Below are 18450 nucleotides of genomic sequence, written 5' to 3' on the forward strand. Positions count from 1 at the left end.
TAATGTTCATATAGTAGGCGTATGCTCTCCTAGTTTACAATATTTGCTAACCATGTTTGTTTAATCTTTAAGGTCAGTCCTTGTAACTTAGGAATTGTCTTTGAATAATGGTTTAGCAGGTTCAACTGCAGTTACCCAAATATTGTAGGCCAATGCTTTTTCCCCCATGTACCACTTGTTACAAAGTTACAACTCTTCCACAGTTCTTAATTACTTTTATTGAAATTTTCAAAGTAAATTGATTTCAAAATACTGTCTGTAAACTTTTAATATCAACTGTACGAGCATGCATTTTGGCTGTGGCAATGGACAACTGTGCTGTTCAATAGCTATCGCTCTTGTCAGCAAAGGAAAGTGTCTGTTAAGCTACATGGGAAATGTTTATGATAGTGGAAACAAACTTAAATCACTAGTAATGTTCAAATTGATACCTTTTGTGGGACAAATCTAGCCAAAACTCAGGATCTAGCTTTGTGATCTCTTGTGGCAGAGGCAGAATGTCAGAAACAGTATGTGGTTGTTAACATTCTTGGTTTTCACCCTCATGGTCAATAGCATGGCTGTAAATTTTAACAAACGTTTTTGAGTCATGCTGTTCATGATGCATGATGTGGAAAATGTCTAAACACTTCAAGTAATTTTTTTTTTTTGATCACTGATGGATGAATAGATCCAATGGGTGGGGTGGGCAAGATGTTTTTTTTCCTTTTGGATCTAGCCAGAACTAGTAAAAGTCTTAATGGGAAATGTCTTAAAAATTACTCCAAGGCTAGTTTACCTAAAGCTCTGTCCATAGCAAGATCTGTCTGTCATTGATCTCATAATTATCCTTACTCTATACTTAGAACAAAAGAGAAAAGGGTAATACCTGTCAGTCCTGTAAGGAGTAGAGGTTTGACTTGAGTACATTCCTGCCTATGCATGATCCTAACAGGGAGTAGGAAGTCATAGCTGAGGGAGGAAGCTCATGGTGAAACTCTTCCAGTATATAAACTCTCAGTTCTCCTAACTCCTGTCACAAAGCTCAAAACCCTTTTATATTCCTGTTCCTGAACTTAGTTCTACTAAAAATTCTACTCTTATTTCTCAATCAGCTTTTCCACTCAGATCAATGCTCCCATACCTGCTACAATTGCTCAGCCTCTCTGGTACCCTGACTGTTCTGGTGCCTCTTGTCCCATGCTTTTCATGGGCACCAGTATTTAGGTTTTTTGCATTGATCATGATCTTGTCTGGCTTGCCACTAAGGGGGGGAAAAAAGCATACTACACTTAATAGCTGAGACCCTTGGCATCTTACGAGTGAGTTTAGGGGTAAAATATAATAGGTCCAAGGTTAAGACTTTATGAAATTCCTTACCAGGAATATTTACAGTTACTAAAAGTGAGAGAGCCTGAACTCTGATTATTGTCCATGAATGCTGTATTCCCTTTTCAGCACTTTCTGGTAATAGTGCACTAGCATTAAAATACACTGTTGGCATGATTTCCCAAAGAGCTTTGAGAAATTACCTTTCTTTCATTGCAGTGATTTCTCCAGCTACATGGATGACTGTATTTCTATACATTCATAAATACCAGTATTCCATAAACTACCCAGTGCACATTGCACTTAATACCTGCAGGCGAATATTAGCTAGTTTCTGCTCCCACTGAAAGCAAGATGTACTAATTGCTTTTTTTTCACATAAAAATATGAGGATGAATTTTGGCTTTTCCTGGACACAAGAGTTTTATAAAGGCTTTCCTAAAGCTCATGTGACACAGTGGGTATAGAACAGGGTTAATGGCTGAATTCACCCACAGAAGCCAAAAGGAAGTCTCATAGAGTGAATACTGCACACAGTGCCCATGGCAAGCTGCTCTGATGATCATCAAAAGCGTGTATGGAGCCCAACACAAAGCAAACACACAGACAATAATTGCTAAAGACTTTGCTACTCTTTTATCCCGGGAAAGTCTAAATCTACTTGACATAGTGTTAGCAATGTCTGCTCTGCTGGTGGTGTTGCATACGCTTTCTGCAGTTTTATAGAAACCATTCCTATGAGGCTTGGTCTCAACTTCCACCTGAAGTGGTGGAAGGTCTTGATTGACATTCAAATTTAATGAGTGGTTGTCAAGCTTATGTAGGCTGAGCCTTGAAGCCTTTTTTGGGGGAGAAAGGCTGCTTGTGTTCTTCTCTTTTTTGTGTCTGTTAGCAGGTTTTACAAAAAACACAGTGTGTTCCCTTTTTTTGCCCTGGAAACTCATTTCACAATCCTCTTGACCAGGTGATAGGTTTTCATTTCTGAGGGATGTGCGTTTCCTGATGTTGAGGTAAATACTTAAGTTAAAGTATGTAACAGTGATGAAAGGTGTAAAGAATTCAATAGTAGAGGCAATCATTAGGAAATACCAGTTGTAGAAGAATTCTGCATGACACTCTCCTTCAGGGAGGATGCTCTCTTGGGCAATGTGCTCCCAACTGAGAATGGCTGGACCGTAGAGAAGAAAAGCAGCAATCCATACAGTGATCATCTTCAATACTGCATTTCTGGTCATCCCTTTCTGAGCCCTGTAACTGACCTGAGAGAGAAAAGTTAAGTCATATATATAAAGTCATATACATTACTTGTATCTCAGTTACATGGCTACTTTGGAATATGGCCCCCTCTGTCACTAGTGAGGGTTGATAATACCTTGGCTTAGGGATGACTTATACCAAGCTTACCAATACCAGAGAAAAGCTATTTCTGAAATATCCATTCCAACAAATGTTATGAGGGTGACTGGATATGTTCTGAGAACGTGCATTGGATCTTAAAAACTAGAAAATCAAGGCTTTTCCAGAGCAAGTAACTACTGCTATTTCTAGATTGGTTGTCACCAGTTGCTTTCATGTTCAATTGCATTAGCTGTGACACCAGTTTACAGAAAGTCTAAGAACATGGTCCTTCAAAATTCACTTATTTAGAATTAAAAAAAAAAAAAACCATAAAAGGATCTGAATTCATAGAACACCCATGCAAGTGCTTTTCTTCCTGCTTTGTGGAGAGTGTCCCTCTTTTTTTTTTTTCCCTTAATGTGAAAATCACACCAAAAAAATCTAATGGATAACAGCTCTTACTTCTGTTTGATATCTCTTAATTTCATTCTTTTATGAAGTACTTGCAGAACTCTTACCTGCAATTAAGATGTATAGATGGAGTGTTGTGGTCTGTAAAGTGCTTTACAGGAAAAGTAACTGATTCCCCTTATTTGGAAAATAGAAAAGCTAAGGTACAAAAACAGTACATCAGTAATACTGACTCAGTCAATCGTATTGGCAGTAGAACTCAGTAGAATCTTAAAACCAAGATTTTCTACTTCTCAATATTGTAATTCCCTGGTGTACTGAACAATATTCATATAGTGAATTGGAATTCAGTCTTCACACCTCTACAGTGGCCACACAGTATTCTGGAATATGAAGTCCTCAAGCTTGGATTCTGTATAGGATTCCTGTTTACTGCCCAAATCTGTGCATCTTGATCTTCAAAGCTAATGCTGTTCTGGTAGAATACCCACACAGCTGAGGAATCCTGAGTTTGTCTGAACCTAGTCTGATTTTACAATCATTGACAAAGCTACTAATGATTTCAGGAGCAGTCTTGTAGGAAAGTTACCATTTTCATTGAGATGGAGAATAATTTACAACTTCATATATTCCTGTTCATATGTCCTTATACTGCCCTAACCCAACAGGCAGCTTTTGTACTCTTGCTTGAGGAGGGATTTTTATATGGAGGATTAATTTGAAGTATTTTAAAGTGGCTGTTTTCTCATTTATTATGACCAGTTTCCTTTTCTGTTTCTGAAACCATCCAGTCTATATATTTATACTATGTGTATAGTCATGAGAGTTTGGTTTATGAAAGCAAAATTCACCTAGGAAATAAAGGAATTGTAAGTGTTGACTGTTTTAAGAATTAATCTGTTCATTTCTCCCTCTTTAAAAATAAGTTGGTAAAACACTAAGTTGCATATAAAGTATTAAAGTGGTCCTGCAGCCTCTCTGTGTACTGTCTGCCAAAAAAGTATCATTCCCTTAGTATGATTTATAATGAGCAATGAAAATGTGTGTGGAGAAGTTTGTGTGGAAGGGTGAAATGCATTAGGTAAAGTGTATTTTCAGCAACATACAAAATACTTTGCGGCCATATATTATGGTCTAGGTGAAAATGAAGTTACCTTTTGATTTTGCAAAGTCTACTCAACTCTTTTCAATAACTGACATGCTGCATGACTGAGCAAGGCTCTAGTTCTTTTTGTGACTGTTAACGTAGAAATAGCATTTGCATCCTTTGAAAGATGTTAATTTATATTCTGCCATATTTGAACCATACACAGCTGTATAAATCTAATTCTCCCTGAGAGTTTGGTACCCATGGCAAGGAGATCTGTCTCTGCCTTGTGCTGCAATGGGGATGCAGCTGGGCTGGCTTGGGCTATTAGTTGTCAGCAGGCGCATTGCCATGTTCTGGGGGAGATGCTCTGTTTCAGCTGGGTAATACTTTTTAAGCTTATCTAGCGTGTGGCTGGGGTGGAGCTGAGTCCACCTTGTTCCCTCTGTGCTTCGAGCCAGAACAGCAGCATATACAAACTGTCCAGAGTACCTCTTCCCATGTAAAAGTGAGAAGCAAATGTCCTTTCTGGCAAAACTGATCACTCTCAGCACTATCCCCATGCCCGAGGGGAGCTGCGTAGATCCCCCCATCTCCTGTGGTGTTTGAGTAAGGTGCAACAGGGCTGACCTAAGCAAACCATCGTGCTTGAAAGGGCAGCCTTAGTGCCCCTTCAGACCACGCTCAGGACCGCTTGCCCAGCCCTTACCGCTTTCGTGACAGAGATGAACCTGTCGAAGCTGATAAGGACGATGTTGAAGACGGAGGCGGTGCACACCAGGTAGTCAACCACCAGCCACAGCTTACACAAGCCCCTGCCGAGTCTCCACTCGCCCGTCAGCACGTAGGGGATGTAGAGGGGGATGCAGAAGCCGCCTGCGGACAGAGCTCGGCGGTGACACGTGCAGCGCCGCGGACCGCAACCCTCCGCCCCTCCCGGCGCCCCGGAACTCACCCACCAGGAGGTCGGCGATGGCCAGGTTGAGGAAGAAGAAGTGGCCCTGCGTGCGGAGGCTCCGGTCCACCACGAACGCCAGAATGACCAGGGCATTGCCCAACACCGTGGCCAGCACCAGCAGCCCCATGAGCGCCGCCAGCAGGGCGGCGGTGGCGGCGGCGAAGGGCCCGCCGCGCTGCCCGTCCGCCGCACAGGCGTTGCCCGCCGCCCGCGGGCTGCCGGAGTGGTTGAGCCACGGCAAGTCCTGGCCCATGGCTCCCGGCGGAGAGCCCTCGGCGCTGCCCGCGCTCCGCCGCCGCCCAGGCCGCCTCCGGCGCTCGCCCCGCTCCGCTGTTGGCACCGCCCCCGCCCCGCCGCAGCCCGCGCCGGGCGGAGGGAGGGGCCGGCCGCGGCGGGCTGTGGGGCGGCTGGCGGGCGGCTCGGCGCCCCCTGCAGCCCGCCCGGCTCCGGACCGCTGCTGGAACGGCGCCGGTGGGGCAAAACTTTCCGGCGTCCTGCCGTCGCGCTGTCAGGTCTGCGGGCGGGAGAGCCCCGTTCCCGCTGCCCGCAGGCTGGCTCCCTCACGAGTCTGTTCTGTGCCGTGAAGTAACACTTCCGACGGCCGCCCGCCCTCCTAACGTCTCCTCAACGGCCGCCCGCCCTTCTAACGGCTCTCCAACGGCCCCCCAGTGGCCACCCGCCCTCCTAACGGCTCCCCAATGGCCACCCGCCCTCCTAAAGGCTCCCCAACGGCCACCCGCACTCCTAACGGCTCTCCAGCGGCTCCCCAACGTCTCCTCAACGGCCGCCCGCCTTTCTAACGGCTCTCCAACGGCTCCCCAGTGGCCACCCGCCCTCCTAACGGCTCCCCAACGGCCACCCGCACTCCTAACAGCTCTCCAGCAGCTCCCCAACGGCTCCTCAATGGCCGCCCGCCCTCCTAACAGCTCTCCAACGGCTCCCCGATGGCTCCCTAACGGCCACCTGCCCAGTCTCAGCAGCTTTTCCAGTTTCCTCCTCATATGCTGTCACTGGCAGGGTAGTCTCTGTTGCCTGCCTTGTTTCTGTGGCTCGAGCCTCTGCAGCTCTTTCCTATGGCCCATAGGGTCCTCAAATGATCTTTGCTTTCTACCGTGCCTGTCAGAATTTCTGCCCCCTTTCACCAGCGTGTTCAGCTGGTCCAGCAGAGCCAGCGGCGTGGCCACGTGCTGGATGGCCATCTTGTGCCTCTGCGTGAGCTCGCTGCCTCCTGCCTCCTCGTGGGGTGGACGAGGCTGCGGCAGCCTCAGCCTTTCCCTCCGTGGGAGCACTAAGAAAGCCTCGCTGCTGTGCCTGACTACTCGTTTTTGCAAAACTTCCAGGAACGCAGTATTTCTGAGACCTCTCCTTCCAAAACTGGCAGTGGATTTAGACAGTAATTTAAAGTGTTGTGACAATGATGTCAGAGAGCCAGTTTTATCGCAGAAGGCAGACATTCCAGAAACCAAACATGAGCAGTCAGAAAATGGCTAAGACTTATTTCAGCTTCTGCCAAGATGTCCTACCCAGCGCTGGGGAGGAGAAGGGGGACACAGTGACCCCTGAATGAGCTGCAGAAGCTGCTGAAGTCTGTCAAAACTGAAAGGTAATTTAAAAGAGAGAAAATGCAGCCTGGCTCTGCTCTCAATATTTGGCCCACTGGATCATCATCTGCCTTAAAATATGTGGCCATTGACAGGCTTTACCTTCCTTTCCGTGAGAGTTTCCTAGAGACTGTAAGCGATTTGGGACTTGCTGCCTCCGGTATGGTCCCTTTGTCATTAAAAGAAAACAAAACTTGCTCAAAAACCATCATTGGATGCGCATAATCTTCACTTAATTCAGCCAACGTTTCACATGTGGTAAACGCCTCTTTATAAAAGATTCGTCTAAATCTGCAGTTTGAAATAAATTTAGAAGCAGTTACAGCAGGTTTCTAAAGAGAGAGCTATTCAGATGGTCATCAGGTAAGACAAGCAATAACAGCTTAGCAACTCGTCTGTTTGTTTGAAGATGAGCTTGTGTTCTTAGGGTAATGGTGGACCGGCCTTTTCTCCAGAGGGAAGCCTCAAACCTTTGTCAATGTTGGATGTACAAATTCCAGGCCAGGTAATCCCCATAAATTAGTAGCTCTACACAGGAGGTTTTGCGATTTGCACTGCTTATGATACAGCCTCTCTATTTCCGTCAGTCCAGAGACAAATGGCAGCTGCATGTCTAATGTGTATGAGCAAAATACTCTTTTTATCTGACCCCAAATCATTATCTCCCTAAAGCAAATAAATAAAGCCAAACAAAGCAAAAGTGACAGGGACACTGAAGCCTTAGCTTATTACCACAGTGATTATTATTCCCTGATTTTGAGACTCATTTTCACTTCCCTTTAAGACCAATTGGCAGTTTTCCATTCACTGCAGTTTGGGCAAGACCAAGGTTGTTGATAATTACTGCTATCTGATTGTGCCATGGAATATGAAAGGTAAAAGAGGCAGCCAAGAGACACAAGAAAGGAAAAAATGCTCAATCACCAGGAAAACATGAGAGAAGTAATTTATTCTTTCATGAATAATTACTATATTTAAGTCCTCTAATGTAAGGTAATTTTACAGCAGTATGGTGAGTTTGCAGTATGTACGTTTGTGTACTGTATTTGAAGTAGCTTTTGTAGTGTATTACCTTGTGGCAGATTTTAAGATTTTCAGTAAGTCCCATAATAACCACCTTTACTCTCTTCTGATGGTCCTTTATTACTGCTGCTTTGGCAAGGCATGATGACTGCAACTCTTAAAAAAATTCTGTTCCTAAAAGCATGAACCAACAGCCTGTAACTCTGCACTTTGGGGACTTGTTGAAGACTGTACTAGTGCACTGTCCGGAGACCCCTGCAGACAGCAAATCCAAGTGTGCACTAGGTGGCCAGCACTCTCAGAACAGCAGGTTTTGCAAATCCAGACATCAAGCGTTTTCTTTTTCCCTGAAAAAGGATTTTTTTCATGTCCCCTGAGTTACTGTCTTTTTTGCTGAGCTATGTTGATTTTCTTTTAAGAACATTAATTCTTGGGAGAAGAGCTTCACTTTACTTCAAAATGTATGCTATGGTGGTGTAGATATATGCACACTGGGAAAAAAAAAATCTTAAAATGAGCATAGGAAAGAGAAGAGAGCTATACCTCATTGGCTCCATTGTCTGAGCAGTCTGTGCTAGAGGGAGAACACTGATTAATGGATCCTGGCAGGATGAAGTACATGAATAACTCTTTATAAAATGTCTTTGTGTAAGGCTGAATTATAGACTTCTGAAAACATAGTTAGTGCCTGATCATTATGTCATCCTTTGAGCAAGAGACGTAATTGATAAGAATTGGTAAAGAGGAATGACAATAGACCAAGAAAATAATGAAAAATGCAACATTTTCCAAGGCATATCAATACTGCTGTGTTCTGAAATTTTAATTTTTGTTTCCTGTGATTTCTTTAGTGATAATTGTTTTCTTTTCCATAAGGCTTCCTTCACTGATTTTTGAAAGAGAGAGCTGTCTGAATCACGCAGTTTCCCATGACTCTAGCATATGTGAGTACATCTACAGAAATGACAGAACAACAGAATGTTTTTCCTGCACCACAGACAGATGACACTTTTCCCAGAACAGGCCAAATTCAGCTTCCAAATAGACTTGGGCAGCTGCATAGAGAGGGAGTAGACTCCAGCTGGCTGTATAGCCCCTTGGTTCAGAAGATGCGGAAGACCTTCTCAGCTAATATCTTTGGAGCACAATTAAGTAAGGTAGTAAGCACACTTACATTGGATCTTTGCCTGAACTGGACCTCAAAGCTAAATCGTTGTCTCCTTTACCAAATAACATACTGTATATAATGTTTCTTCCTCTGCTTATTCCTTTTAAAGATACTTAGTTTTAGCCCTAGGATTTCACATACAGGGTAACTCTTTCTCAGTATGTCACAAGCTGTCTGGTACCAAAACTTTACTTGACCTTTACTCCTTACTGAACTGAAGGGCAATTGTCGCACATTTCAGTGAAGTGTAAGAAAGCATACCATAGCTGGAACCTTCACTTACATAGAGGAAACAATTCACTAGTAGTTTTGCAAATTTCTGACAAAATTACTTGTGAATAGCCCTATTTAATATTTACAGGTTGTTGTCAACTGTGCTCTCACTATGAGTGATGGGTATTTGACAGAGAAAAAGCTTCTTTGGCCAGGAAGAGAGAAATGATTTTTAGACTGTCTGAGAGAATGTTTATACAGCTTTATCAACTGGTAAATCAGATTCTGCAGTCAGGCAGAGCTGATCCTAGTTAAAAGAAAGGGGGAAACTAAATTCTGCTATGATATTTCCTATTAATCTCATAGCCTTTGCCAGACAGGGTTTTGCTTGCATGCTGATTCCCTTTGTTTTGTTTCATATTCTTTAGATGTCTCCATGCGTATGATTCATATTTTAAAATAATTCTTCTTGTTCCCACACATGTAGAGAAAAAAACACCTATTTGTTCTTTGCCAGCAGAAAGGGATCTACTTCAGAGTACACACTGTTACCTACCATTTACTGATAATGCATTTTCTTTTCTTCCCTAAAGAAACATCCAGTAGAATTCGGTCCTGTGCATAATGAGGCTTGTGGGATAGCAAGGTTTGGTGTAGGTATCAGTACCAACAGCTGGCTATAGTTATCCCAGCCTGGGCTTAAGGCACTTGTAAAGGCATGACTAGAGCTTAAAGGTGAGGTACTCCTTCCTTAATAGCACAAAGCGAGCAGGCTGCTATCCCCTCAGTTCTTGATGAGCTGTATTGTCACCTGTTCAGACATCAATAAACTGGTTTCCATCCACTTCAAGCGTAATTTGCTACTTGATGAAGTCCTGTTGTCCTTACATGTAAACAAGAATGCAGTATCAGGGAAGTAATAGGAGCCAGGCCAGGATGATTTGGTTCTGCACCATGTTATGCACTTCAGGTGATGTCATGATTGCTATGTCACAGTTTATATGAATTCACCCAAATACCATGAGCCCGAAATCCCCTCTACATCTAGTTTTATTGTTTTAACAACCATTTGTCAAGAAGTAAGACTCATTATTTTGATGAATATAGATGACAGATTTGAAATCTGATTTAACTAATGAACTCAGATAATTAGACTGCATTAAGGTGCCAGAAATACTTACCCATAGGCTTTTGCCTTGAAGTTACACCAAAATTATATTAGCATTGAGAAGCATCGTAGCGAAGTCTGTTATGGGCGGTACAAGTAGTTTTATTTCCTTTTGCTCCTTCTGGATACATTCAGCAGTTTCACCTATTGTTACTAGTACCCTGTATTACCAGTTCAGCAGTGTCACATACTTGGCATTTGTATCCTTACCATCCTGGCTACTTGATGCGTCAGTATTTCACTCAGGCAGTTTCACTTATGTTGCCCGCATCAAAGGATGTCATCACAATTTTGCCTCTTAGCTGCAAGTACGTTACAGAGAACTGAATGTTTTTCGGTTGCACTCAGTGAGAGATGGACAGACTTCCAAAAAACATGTCTTAACAAAGTATTGGTGACAAGGATGTTGCAAAAATCAGAGGTGCCCAGACTGTGGCTTATTTGCTGTCCTTCTTCCTTAATCCTTGAAAAAGTTCCTTTTCCCCGACCTGTCACCACTTTCGTTTGCACTGATAACACCCAGATATATAATCTTGCTAATCTGCAACAATATTTGTAGCCGAAGTGATGCTGAAGTCCTAGAAAAACTGTTTCTGGCATTTGGATGCATTTGCTCAATACCTTCTTTTCCACGAGTAGATGGCATTCCCTAGGAATAAGCTGGTACCGTATCAGCTTTCTGCACCTCCCTCTGACCTGAGCCAGGAGAGTATTTCCATGGCAAGCCAATAATAAGCACAGATTTAGAATGTTCTCTCTAGCATCTCTAAACTTGCATTTTAGCTGTGTCAGTAGTAGTTGAAGCTGTGTCATATCTGTTGTAGTTTTCACAGCTTTGAGAATGAGTTAGGGTTAATTTTTTCCTCAGGGCTGTCCATTTTTCGTTTTTAGCTGGGGTAGCAGTCCCCAACACCGTGACCTTAATGCCCATGACTCTTTGGGAAGTTAATGCCTATTTGCTTCAATGGCAGGTTGTGAAATTTAAAGCAAATATGAATGTGCTGCCAGCAGAAGATGGATTTAGTGGTGCTAGGGACCACGGCTCATCATTGTTACTAGTCAGTGACCCAGTTACACAGTCACATAGGCTTTGTAATAAGTCAGATTCAGATCGTTCTGATACTAGCAGATACCTTTTGTTTTCTGATGTTATTGGTGGGGTATAAATTCATACAGAGGAAAAAGGGAGGAACTAAAATTTCCTTTATTTTGGACTTCACTTCTTTGCATTCTGTATTTTCTCACTTCATGTAGAAACTCAACAAATGTCTGCTGTACTATATTTAGGCTTATTTGTCTTCTTGCTACCTTTGGATGTTACAGAGTTTCTTTATCAGGATATATCCTTTAGGCTCTTACTGCAGTTGTGTCATAGTTAGTGTCATATTGAAAATTTACAGTACAACAGAGCTGACATGCATGCAAAGTGGAGCTCATCATTCTGTTATCCATTTGAGTGGTCAAGGGAACAGTTATGTGTCATTTTTGGACTTGCATGGGGGTTTTATTATTTAGAATTGTGTCTTTGTTACACTGTGCTTAATAGGGGTAGGTAGGAACTTGAATGTCTGTTTGGGATGAAATTTTGCAATAGTTTGGCAACATAACAAGAAACAGAAACCTGTGGCAGAGATTTCTGGGACTACACAAGCAATTTGAGCAGATCTTATTATCTCTACGATCAGTGGCAAACCTTACACAAAAGTCCTTGATGAAAAATGGTGGTCAAAGTCCTTTACAAGAAATGACACTGTAAATCAGGTTACTAGTAGTACAATATGTACAGCAGCTGCAGGCAAATGACGTAGGTTGCTAGTCCAAATTATTGATCCTAAACCCCAAGATTTCCTATTGTTACCTTTTGTGAGGTGAGAAAGAGAGAGACAGTCAGCAGGGTTCTTTCTGGATCTCTATAAGAAAGATCCAACAACATTTGGCTTAATAAAAGAGATGTTTTAATAAGATAGAATAAAAAGAGGAATATAGCTAGTAAATCTTACAAGATGCCGGAAATGCCACGTTTGTACAGCACTGGTCAGACCCTGGATGGATTTTCCCATGGCACACGGCACAGATCCTGTCCATGAAGAGAAGGTCCTCTGTTTGGATCATCCAAGCTGTTAATTATGTGATTTTCTTATAAGAAAAGAATTCTATTCATCATTCCTGCTGTCAAACAAAAAGGAAGTTCACACAAGAACTTCTTGCTACACTTTTCGATAAAGGTGAGGCACACAGGCCGGTACCAAGTGGGAGCTGCCTGCAGGCTCCTCTGTTACAATGCGCCAGCTGAGGTTCTCCTGTGACCATGTAAATTGTGCAGCCCAACGCAGGCCTGAAGGCTAAGCTGTTCCCACAGCACAGCACAGGTTTGGGCCTACTCAGGTTGACTCTACTGTGGAACACTAAGTCCTCAATATACAATGGTCTGCTGGTTAGGATCACTACAAAGAGAAAAAAAGCCTCAGCAGTATGCACACAGGTTTATCTTCCCCAATGGCATGTATGTAGGCAGTCTTTGAAGCTGTAAATCAACAATTTGTGAAAGAGATGTAGCTACATGAAATACATATGAAGCGGTCCAAAAGCCACTGGGCTAAACAGAATTTCGTTGACTTCACTGTACTTGAGTCAGCCCCTAATTAGGCATTTTGCTGGAAAGCACAGAAGGATCAGTTTTAACTAATTGCAGAGGGAACATTGCAACACAGAAGTAGGAGACAGAAACCTGTGTTTTGTTCATGGTTCTGCCATAAACTTGTAAACTTGGTGTCACAGAAAATTACTCAGATTCTGTGCATCTCAATATTCTTGCATGGGACAAGATACTTAAAAGTCTTCTTTTGAAAACATATTCTAGAAGCAAATGCTTTAAAAATTCACTTTGTTAGATTTGTAAAAAATTTCAGCAGAACAATAGATTTCATATCCTTTTTCTGTTTGTACTTAAACTCAGTAGGCAAGGCAGCTTCCACCCACCACATGTTGAATTATATCTGTCTTTGCATGCAGTGATTAAGCAGGCTGTTCCCATTAGTGTCAGTGGGAGTTAAGTAATCAATTATGGAGCATTAAGAGGAAATGATAGCCTTTAATCGTTCTTAAAAAAAAAAAAAACAGCCAAAACCCCAACAAACATTTATTTCTTTTAAAATAAGGCATTGACACTGCTCACATGCTTGAAGTTTTGTGCTCATTTATGTTCTAGCAAAACATCACATTCCTGTCTAAAGCTCAACATAACAGACATTAAAACCATTGGTTCTGTGTGTTCTAGTTAAAAAGATGAGCAAATCTGAATCTATTTTTTCAATGATTCCGCATACCAGAAAATCTGTGTGTTGGGCACAATTGGCTGAATTTATTTTGATAAATGTGAATTTCATTAAAAATTAATTTGGGATAAGGGCAGAATTTACTTGTTCAGGACAGTCTGTCAGTATTTGACATATAGTTTTGACCAAAACAGTAGCGAATTGTTTTCTATGTTGGAATGTTATGTTTAAGCTTTTCAATTTGAAAGGGATTTTTCATTTCAAAATTGTTATAAGTACTTTAAAGAAAAAAGAAATGGGATAAAATTGTTAATTGAATCTTAAACATGAGACTAAGCAAGGAAAGAAAGAAGAGTTTTCTGCAGAAAAATTCTTTCATCTGAATGCCCTCTCTGATCTGAATGCCATCTTCAGAAATTCTCAGACATGGGAGAGAGTGGAAGGAGGGTTTAATTTTTAAAAGCTACTCTCTGGTGGATGTTGCTCCTATAGTCTAGAAAATTCATCTTTCCTCAGCAAATAGCCTGAAGGACCATTCATCTTGGAATTTCCAATGAGACTCCTTCTTCTGTAGACACAGGACTGTCACCTGTGCATCTCGTATGCTGACACATAACATACAGAAAGCCAGAGGGACACAGCAAAGTGCAGTAGATGCACAAATATTCTCACAGTCCCCACATTCAAGTAGGGAACCAGTTCTTAGACTTGAGTGTGACTGTGTTTTAATAAGAACAGAGGGGAAGCTACAAGCTAGGCTTCGGATGCATGGTCTGGTGCTTACAAAAGAGTACATCGACTGCTGTGAATATCCAAGGAGCTGTCTGTTCAGAGCCTGCATCTTGCAAGGACTTGATTTGTAGGTACTAATGCACTTTCTCTCAGCAAAATAAATGTCATCTTGCCAGTGTGAAATCTTTCAATTTTTTTACTTGTTAGAGAAGATAATCTGGCATTGCTTTGAAACAAAATTTCTAGGGAATTAATTTTTCTGATAAAAAAATACAGCGCAGATTCATACTGGTTTTCTGCTTTTGTTATAGGGGCTGTTTGTATTCTTCCCAATATCAAATCCAATAAAAGTGATTTGCTGCAAAAGAGCAGCAGTTACCTGACACTCTGTAGCATCCTGTTGCTAACACAGCTGATTTGTGCTGCAACCCAAGGAATAAGCTTGAGTGGGATCTCCTGGAGATGCTTTCAGCTCAGTGAAACAGCTGAGCCTAGTAAGCCAACACCTTCGCAGCACAAAGCTGTTTTGAAGGGTGTGATATGTGCTGAGGTGAGATCTTTTGGTAGCATAAGTCCTGGGCAAAAGCAGTTTAATATAACTGGTTCTACATAAATGTCTAAAGTCTTCACTTACTGAGGATTACCTCAAAGCCTGCTGTGAATTCTTGTCTTCTGCTTTGACTGTGGTTTTCTCCTGAAGCTGGTTCCTGTTGTAGGAGATGAATCCTGATCCCTGACTCTTGGCATTTCTTCCCTATCTACCTCTTAACTGTATGCTTTTTAAATTTTGGTGGGAAGAGACAAAGGATAAAACTGAATGGTAAGTGGCCTTTCTATTCCACTAAACTTAGGTTTTCAAAAAGCCTGCTATTGTTTTTTAGAATTGCAAATAGAGTTTTTTGAACTCTTTTTAAATTTTTTTTTAATTATTTTTTTTTCCCCTTCGAAAAAGACTTCCCCACATCACTAGAGAAGCGCTCTAGTGACAGCTATTGCAGGAAGAGTGGGGGAAGATGGGGATGTGCACTGCAACCTGCTTATTTGGACATGTGCTTTGTTTCGTGAAGTATAACCCCTGCCCATTTTTTTCACCAAGAGAATGCTATAGTTGTAGAATTCCAGCACATACATGTCTCCTTCTAAACAAGAATATGCCATCTAAAAACTGAGAAAAGAAGTAATTAAAATCTTTCAGTGTTTTCTTTTGGCTAGCTTTTGTGGCTTCCCTCTTAGTGTGCTGAATGTTTGCGAATCTTTTCTTAATGCATTTAAGAAGCATTACAGCGCGTAAGAGGCATTACAACACATAAATGTAGTTGTACACATTTCTAGGTATAAGCAATCTCTTCTTGAGGAAATAAATATCATGATTTTCTGAAGGGGAAAAAGTAAGCAGAACTGTAAAGCTCGTATCCATCTTAATTTCCGCTCTTGAGAGAGAGTTGAGGAGTTGCAGGATAATTAGTATTAAAGGCCTCTTCATGCCAGATGTTACTGTTGACATGTCTCTCATAGGACACTTGCAAACTCCAGGGTTATATATCAAAGAAATGCTTGATCATAAGGATACTCTTCCATTGTCAAAAGAACACAGAGTGTAATTTGTCAGTCTACAAACCATTCTCTGAAGGCGTGTGCTGGCTGCTTAGGAGAATGTCGTTTAGAGAGATAAAAATCATATCAAAGGTGAAAGCTTGGAAAACTCAGTACATAATATGTATAATACATGGAAACTCAGCTCACAATGTGTTTGTGAACTAGAGATAGTATGGAGTGAAATTAAAGAACGAGTTGTCAAATCACAAAGACTTCGTTAACAGGGGGTAACTGACAGCAGAAAATAGGGGACTTGAATGGATCATAGCATTTCTGCTACACACATCTGTAATAATAAAAATGCCCTTTTCTTACTAATACCAGCACCTGGTAATTATGGTCAGGAGGTATTAACTTGTTCTTAGGTTTGCACTGAATTCTGTAATCATTGAACCAGTCTCCAGTGCCAATTCAAAACTGGGAATTCCATCACCTTCCTTCAGCTGTTAATATTAACGTTTTGTTTTGACTCTTGATTTAATTTATGCTTCCTTCCATGTGCCAAGTGATCTCATCTGATTTACAAAAAAAAAAATATTTTTTTTTTTCCTAGGCCTTTCACAAAGGTTTTGACCTTTCAAACAAGAAATTCAAGGACTGATCTTTCAATGTGCATGTGTTTATTATGTCTGACTCATAAAAAACCAGCTTGTGACATTGCTGTGCATATTCATAGCCTTCAAATCATCATCACAACAACTTGTGCATGCAGCCTGTGAGAGTCAAAATCCAGATTTGAGTGGAATAGCTTATCATTAAATATTTAAGAAATGGTCAGAAGAAAAAAAAATTATCTACGATTTATAGAGGTCAATGAGAATTTTCTGTTTTCTTCACACAGCTTCACATGCCAGTCTAAATTGTAAGTGAATTACTTATGTCTTTTCATTTGTTGCTTTGCAGGGTCACTGTAAATTACTAAATTCTGCTGACTATGTTTATAAATTAGGTGCCTCCCAAGGTTAATCAAGTCACCAGCATCTGGGGTGAGTGCTTCCCAAAGGCCTGTACAGTGACCCAGGCTTTGGACACTGGAGCTTCAATCAGATGCCTGAAGTTACTGTGAATACTCATTCATCCATGTCTGTTTGATGGGACTGCTGACATGGTGATATGCTATAGTTTCATGAAATTTCATTTTTAATCTTGCTTGTAAGCAGGATGATGAAAAATCTTGTACTAAATTTTGGAGCATAACTCCTCTAGAACAGGATACAAATAATCCTTAATAATTCTCGGTATAAGAAGCAGCTCCCTGACAGTGCAGTAAAATCTTTAACTACTACATTGTAGTAGGTTAATAACATAATAACATCATTCCAGTGTAATAACATGAAAAAGAATGCTCATGGGAAACACAGTAAATTCTTTGGAATGAACACATATCATTTACCTGTTCATACATTTAGTAAGTTTTTATCTTTTAAAAATAAGATTAAAAATAGATTATTTTTTTTTAATTTATATATGATGTACTGTGTGCACTTGAGCAACTTCTGCAGAATGAAGTCTTGAGTGTTAAGAATGAATGGAAATTTACTGTATCTCTGTCTCCTTGCCAACACAGTCCTATATTTCCTGTTTACTGGACATTTACATAACTATGCCAACTTAGTGGACATCTGTTTTAATACCCTTAGACAAAATTACATGGTTGAAATAGGACTGCTTCCATTTTGCCTGTTGAGATAAGCTTTTGAAGTTGAAAGGGTAATCAAAAGTTAAGCACATGTTCTTGGGAAAATAAAAGCCATAAAACTAAGATACGAACATATGCTTTGGGTTCTAACCTCCTTAAACTCCATCCTATTCAGTAGCATCTGAGCCAAACGAAGTTCAAGTGCTGACTTGCTAATTTGGCACAACGGGGATGCAACATTTCTTCAGGTTGTCGCTCGGTGATGTACAATCCGGGCAACACAAATTACTTGACAATGAAATTTCAAAACTGGAATTTAGCAACCAGAGTTTGAAAGTATTGCTTCCTCTCCTGCCAGCTGTTGTGTAGCTAAAAGAGTGAATTTCATAGGGTGCTATGCACAGTCATGGTCGGGGCATATACATTGTGGTTACCTATGAAGTCTGGAGGGACTATTCCATGACCTGAGCCTTTTGCAGACCAACCCCTGGGACATGCCTTTTCACTGATGGTTCTTCCAAGATACTGGGGAGTGCAATTAGGCAATGGCACTTGGAGTGTTCAGGTAATATCCCAGATGGGTCAGGATACGGCATACCAGAGTGGAGAAGAGAAGAAATATAATTTAGAAGTGGGTACGTACAGCTGGAGGAAAAAAGCGCTTGCATTTTAAGTCTTCTGTTTGGTTCTATGTTCAAGTCCTTAGAAAACCACAGTCTGACTTTCAGATGGACCGAGATGCCTGATGATCAGAGATTTACGCTATGTTTTTTGTTGCCTATATTGTGTTGTCATCTGCTGTAATTTGTTAACAACTTGAAGTGACTGGTGCATGTCCATGGTGGTAATGAGAAGCTTAATGTCTTCCTGTCTTAACACAGGACAACAAATTAATCTGTGGTTTGAAGCAGTCGTCTCTGAGTTTCATATCAG

At 41.3% G+C, this 18450-nt stretch overlaps 1 protein-coding gene across 1 annotated transcript; it reads right to left on the bottom strand.

Annotated features, from left to right (window-relative positions):
* Positions 1–943: 943 nt before the first annotated feature.
* LOC104341131 (histamine H3 receptor) lies at positions 944–5355 on the bottom strand. Its single transcript, XM_086469528.1, is given in 3 exon segments — positions 944–2567; positions 4854–5048; positions 5050–5355. Coding segments are annotated over 3 exon segments (1386 nt in total). The 3' UTR covers positions 944–1682.
* Between the last annotated feature and the right edge of the window lie 13095 nt (positions 5356–18450).

This window comes from Leptosomus discolor, chromosome 8 (genome assembly GCF_034619465.1).
Source record: "Leptosomus discolor isolate bLepDis1 chromosome 8, bLepDis1.hap2, whole genome shotgun sequence".
NCBI lineage: Eukaryota > Metazoa > Chordata > Aves > Leptosomiformes > Leptosomidae > Leptosomus > Leptosomus discolor.